Source organism: Lacerta agilis, chromosome 4 (assembly GCF_009819535.1).
Source record: "Lacerta agilis isolate rLacAgi1 chromosome 4, rLacAgi1.pri, whole genome shotgun sequence".
Taxonomy (NCBI): Eukaryota; Metazoa; Chordata; class Lepidosauria; order Squamata; family Lacertidae; genus Lacerta; species Lacerta agilis.
In genome coordinates, this window is record NC_046315.1 from 59340038 (window position 1) to 59345828 (window position 5791).

The 5791-nt window shown below is 42.4% G+C and overlaps 1 protein-coding gene across 1 annotated transcript; it reads left to right on the forward strand.

Moving 5' to 3' along the window:
* The first annotated feature begins 1003 nt into the window (after positions 1 to 1003).
* Positions 1004 to 5338, forward strand: NR0B1 (nuclear receptor subfamily 0 group B member 1). The gene is made up of 2 exons (XM_033147220.1): positions 1004 to 2221; positions 4144 to 5338. Exons 1-2 carry the CDS (start codon positions 1504 to 1506, stop codon positions 4386 to 4388), a joined length of 963 nt encoding a protein of 320 aa, XP_033003111.1. The 5' UTR covers positions 1004 to 1503; the 3' UTR covers positions 4389 to 5338.
* Positions 5339 to 5791: the final 453 nt, after the last annotated feature.

A 5791-nucleotide genomic window follows, 5' to 3' on the forward strand; every position in this document is an offset into this window, starting at 1 on the left:
AGGTGGTTTAATCCAGGCTTAAAAACTGTATGTCAAAATGCCAAAAGATAGAATTAAGAGAAAGTATAAAAAGAACTTCAAAGAACTTCAAAGAAGATGAGGATGCATAGAGAAGAGTAATCAAGAAAAAGATAAAAAGATGAGAAAAGAAAGTGAAATAATAGATGCCTATGGAGAGAGATGTTATAACTGAAATGGTCTAGAGTTGCCAAGACTTCTGCTCTGCAGGATTTTGAGCTGGATTTGGTGTGTGTGTATGCTTTTTTGGGGGGGGGGGCTGCATCTATAAGTAGGCCTATATCTTGGTGGTGTTGGACAGGAAGAGGCCTCAGGAATTTCAGTCACATTGTTCCTGTTTTTGGTGGAAGAACTGGCTTCAGTGTAAATACTTTGTGGCTCAGCTGGTTTGTGGATTGCACTGCTGTTTTACAGATACACATATCCAGAAATGACCTCTAGCACCACATTAGTGGGGAATTTCTTGCTGACCTTTAAAATTAAACTTATTATGGATTTTTAAGTTAGAATAGGTAACATAAAAATACCAGCAATGCCAATTCAGAGGTAATAACACAGAAAGAAATATAAAACCCAGCAGATTTGCAATCTTGTGATTATGAAAAAGGCAGTGCCACAGGCACATTCTTTTCCTTAATATTATAATATATATTTGCTTGCATTGCAGTATACAATATTCATATATCCAGCAGGGAACTTTTAAAAAACAAAAAAACAAAATATATAGTAAGAAAGAAAACCAAATTACTAGCATGTGCCTGCTTTTTAATCACCAACAATAACTTGGAAGCAAAAGTGGTTTGAAATTAAGATTAAAAAAAATAGTTTAAAGAATGTTCTCTCCCTAACACCTGGATTTCTAAAAAGGAAATATTCCGTTGATGAGTCTCCATAAAACCCAGGGCGCTTTATTAGGTCATTGCAGAGACTCTCTACTGGAAGGCAATTTAACTCCTTGAACTTTGCTCTGCAATTATTCGGCTGTTTGCAAAGAACCTCCTAGCTTTCCCCAAGCCCTCCATCGAAAGAGGGAATGTGGTGGGGAAGGCATGGCAATATATAAATATGGGCATTACTTTTGCCCTGCCCTTGAAGCTGAGTCTAAAGAAAGAGGAGGAAGGAACGAAAGCAAGGCAACGCAATGCCGCCTGTAAATATTGCGCCTCAGGAGACGGCGGGGACACATTGACAAACGGAGCACAAAGGCGAGCGCCTCAGAGCCTCGCGCTTCCGCTGTGTAGCCGGGAGGAGGGGAGCGGGAGAAGGTGGAGTTGGCGCCGGGACTTGGCTTCGCTCCCTCCCAACCCTCGCCTCTTCCCTCCCTCAGCGACTCAGGAGCGTCTGCGCCGTTGAACTCTAGCTGCCCGCGCGCTATAAAGTTAAGGGCCGAGCCGAGGGCGAGCACTCCGCTTAGCTGAGGGACGGAAGCGGCGAGGGTTTCCCGCTCTTTCCAGCCCTCTTTTCCAGTTGCCTCCCTTTGGAGCCATGGCGTGCGTGGAGAGATGCCACTGCTGCGCGGGCAGCCGGCGGCAGAGCAGCATCCTCTACAATATCCTGAAAAGCGAGGAGCAGCGGCAGCGGCAGGCGGGAAGCGAGCAGCCGCCGCCTCCACCGCCACAGCCGCCGCCGCCGCCTCCTCCTCCACCGCCTAGTCCGGGCGGGCACGCGGCGGGTCCCGGCTGCTCGTGCGGCTCGCAGAAGCGCGTGGCTCTGCAGAGCCCGCAGGTGGCGTGCAAGGCGGCTTCGGCGGTGCTGGTGAAAACGCTGCGCTTCGTCAAGAACGTGCCCTGCTTCCAGGAGCTGCCCCTGGACGAGCAGCTGGTGCTGGTGCGCAGCTGCTGGGCTCCGCTGCTCGTGCTGGGGCTGGCCCAGGACCGCGTGCACTTCGAGACGGTGGAGACCACGGAGCCCAGCATGCTGCACAGGATCTTGACCGACAAGCGGGCCGAAGAGGAGAGGCAGCAGCAGCAGCAGCAGCACCGGCCGCGGCGGCAGCAGCAGCACCACCAAGTCCTGCTGCTGCACAAGACCCAGGAGAAGCTGGCGGCGGCGACCTGTGGCAGCAGCAGCAGCAGCAGCAGCCCGAAGCTCCCGTCGGCAGGGGAGATCCAAGCCATCAAAGGCTTCCTGGGCAAGTGCTGGAGCCTGGACATCAGCACCAAGGAGTACGCCTACCTCAAGGGGACGGTGCTCTTCAATCCGGGTAAGCGCGGGAAATTTGGCGGGAAAGAAGCGCGGGGATCTGCAGTGCGGGGAGTTGGGGGCAAGAAATGGGCCACGCTTCTCTTCCCACCCCCCGCACTGCCATGATGTTAGCGCGCAGGCACCACCTGTTGGATTTCTTCGGCTGGTTTCCTCCTGCCAAGTAGCTACGAATAGCATAGAAGCTCTGTTTAAAAAGCCTGATTTTGGGGGGGGGGTAGATGTCGTGGTAGTTGGTCCTGCCTTCTTGTCTTTACTTCTAAAGCTAAGAAAGTAGTTGCCTTATCTGAACAAACCTGTAGTAACCTCAGAGGGCTCAGTAGGTGCCCCCCCCTAAGCACGGTCTTTGAGGGTTTTCATTGCGCTAGAGCTACAGGCAGACTTGACAAGAAAGGGGAAAGGGTCAGAACTCTCTCTACCTGTTCTGCTCTGGGAAATTTCCCCTAAAACACAGGCTATGTAATATCCTCGAAGAGTAACAAAAGTGCAGTAAAGCATACCAGTAGGCTCAGCTTTTTTTGGGGGGGGGGAGAGAGAGAATAAAAACAGTTTCCATGTGCTCTTTTAGTTTCCTGTTGCTTAGCCTGGCTGAACTGCACCATCCAGTTTTATGTTCAGAAAAACAGACCGCACATGGAGCTTTTTTCTGGATAAACCTGTTTAATGCTGGGCTGCAAAGCTAAGAATGTCTTCATTTTGTCATCTCTCTTTCTCTCCTTCAGAATTTCTTATAAAACAGTGATTCTGAAAGACCCTCGTGAGCAAAGTTTTTCTTGTGCTCTAGAAACTCCTTGTGCTCTGATCAAGTACTGTGGTGTTTAAGGGTAGAGGGTGTTTTATTGTGTATTAAATATACAGTATAGATTCAGTTAGGGACTGAATGTACTGAAAATTGTAAGGAAACATGTTCAATTACCTCATTTTGAAACATTCTAAAAAGTTATTGGAAATTGCTACTTTGACCATTAAACTAACACGTCTAGTGGATACTAATAATTAACATATACCTGTAATATTTTATACTAAATAAATAGTAATGTAGAAGGAGCTAAATTATTGGTAGTTATAAAAGAATCAAATGAATTAAGCACATTTTAAAAATCATTTAAGAAGTCAGAACCAGAAATGCTGCCTTAAGGCGTTAGAAAAATATTTACATTCACTATATGTTAACTTAAAATAGAAGATACTGTTGTAAGCAATCTAAACTAGATACAGTTCATTTTTAGAGGAAACACAGATTTTAGAATGGCATTTGATACTATCACATTTTGGCGCAAAAATAAAAATAGTAATTGTTGTTTGACACAAGTCTGTTGCAGTATTGCTGTTGCTGGAAAGGTGATTTGAAGCTTTTTTATTTGCATTGTAGAACCTTGGAAGTATGGCTGTCTGCAGTGCACATTTTAATATGAATGATACTGGCTGTCAACAGGTTGTGGGCAAGCCTTCTTTTCTCTCTAGCTCTCTCCCACCCCGTGCTATCTTTGTCAATTTGTGAACATTTTTATTTCTTAAAGTAGATTGGTGAGTTTTATAACTGATAGGTTTAAACATATTTGTTAGAGAAGTTAATAAATTTTTTAGAAAGTGTCATTTGTTCTTATTAGTGGGTGGGCGTGTCCTCTGTTCCCTGAAATGAGCATGAAAAATTCCATTTTGTAAAAAGAAAGAGTTGTACACTTCAAAATAAAACACATGCTTCATGTATTGTGTTTATATTCTTATAGTGGTATGGTGACTATCAGACTTGTCTTGCTACTAAAAGTTCAGTGAAGTACTTTTTTATTCTCCGTTAATTCTGATTACTTTCCAGCCATTTTGCACAATGGAGTAAGTCACTTGCAACTGTGTATATTGCAGATAAAAAGGTATTATGATGAGAGGACTTAATGTTCATGTGTTTTCTTTTTACTCTTCTAGATCTGCCTGGGCTGCACTGTGTACAGTACATCCAGGGACTGCAGCAAGAAGCACAGCAAGCCCTAAATGAACATGTCAGAATGATTCACAGAGGGGATCAGACTAGATTTGCCAAACTGAATGCGGCTCTGTCTATGCTCAGATCTATTAATGCTAATGTTATTGCCGAACTTTTCTTTAGGCCTATCATTGGAACAGTGAATATGGATGACATGCTGTTGGAGATGCTTTGTGCAAAATTATGAAGCCATGTGTGAATTATTATAACTACATAATAGAGCAATCCAACACGAAATGTCCCACAACAGAGTAAAGTATTGTAAAATAAACTAACTTATTGTTTTTACATAGATAGTATTTTTGTATTCAATAATAAAATATTATTTGAGTGCTCTTAGCTTTTATTAAATACTCATACCTTGAAAAGTTCCAGCAACATATTGCAGCCCTTAAAAAGAAAGTACTGTATAATCCAATGCGTGTTACTTCTAAGTAAGCCCCATTGTGTTTAGTGGAGCCTACTCTGGGCAAGTGTGCATAGGATTTAAACCACAAAGTGCAACCCTATACATGTTTACTTGAACTAAGTCCCACTATAGTCAGTGGAACTTATTCCCAGGTAAGTGTGCATAGGATTTCAGTTTAGTTTCCAAAGCAGAGTGAATATTCTTTGGTATATCTTCCACTGAAACTTAGACGAATCTGTGTATTGTGTTCAAAATAGGAAGTCTCTTTTCTGTTATGTCATTTGTTGTTATGATCCTATATTCTTGGAACGCATGCAAGACCAAATATGGTGTAATGTTCTACCTTTTCATATTTATCCTGGCCAGTTATTTCATTTTTTTTAAATTTAAGGGACTTTGGATAGACTTTATTATATCAGGAAAGTTGGAATCCCAAGAGCAGTGTTTGGATCAGGTCAATGGGTGAAGAAGATTGTGTTAACTACACAAGTTATTTTAAAGACATACTGTTTGCATTTATGTAGACTGGAAAAAAGCCTGATACGTAAGTGTTTGCTGCAAGAGATTCAATACCATGTATATTTGAAGCTGGGACCAACTCTATCCTGTAAACACAGTAAATTGTAACAAAGTTGTAAGAATTGTAAATTAATGCAAACAATTTATTTTTTTCTTGCATGTTGTTTACATAGGCTGAGTCATTAATCATAAACTTGTGGACAAAAGCATCCTTGAAATCAGTGGCATTAATCTAAAAGTTGAATCACTGTTGCAAGGATTAGAATATAGTCTGTTATGCACTTCTCTTATTTTGTCTTAAAAACAGCACATGCTGCTTCTGTTTGCAAACAAATTTCCTTAATTCTATGTCAGTTTACATGGTGCAGTCACCTTCCAACACAAAACCTAATCATATACAGTACTGGTAATTGGTAAACCTTTTTCCAGGTTTCCAAACTACATTTGTACTTACTTTCCAGGTTTCCAAACTACATGTGTACTTCCTATAAATACACCAGATACACTATAAGCTAGATGCAGTAATAGGAAACAAATAATGCATTAAAAATACTGCTATAATAATGCCACATGATTTACTGTTGTAAATAATGGGGCAGTGAGAGAGCCGAGAAGTTGTGCATCTTCTTCACTCAGGGTCTTCTTAAAGAATATTCACAACA

What these genes read in the sequence shown, in the direction of transcription:
- NR0B1 (XM_033147220.1), top strand. Translation starts at nt 1,504, where the DNA reads ATGGCGTGCGTGGAGAGATGCCACTGCTGCGCGGGCAGCCGGCGGCAG. An exon ending in GACGGTGCTCTTCAATCCGG is followed by an intron (nt 2,222 to 4,143) that starts GTAAGCGCGGGA and finishes TTACTCTTCTAG; the next exon opens with ATCTGCCTGGGCTGCACTGT.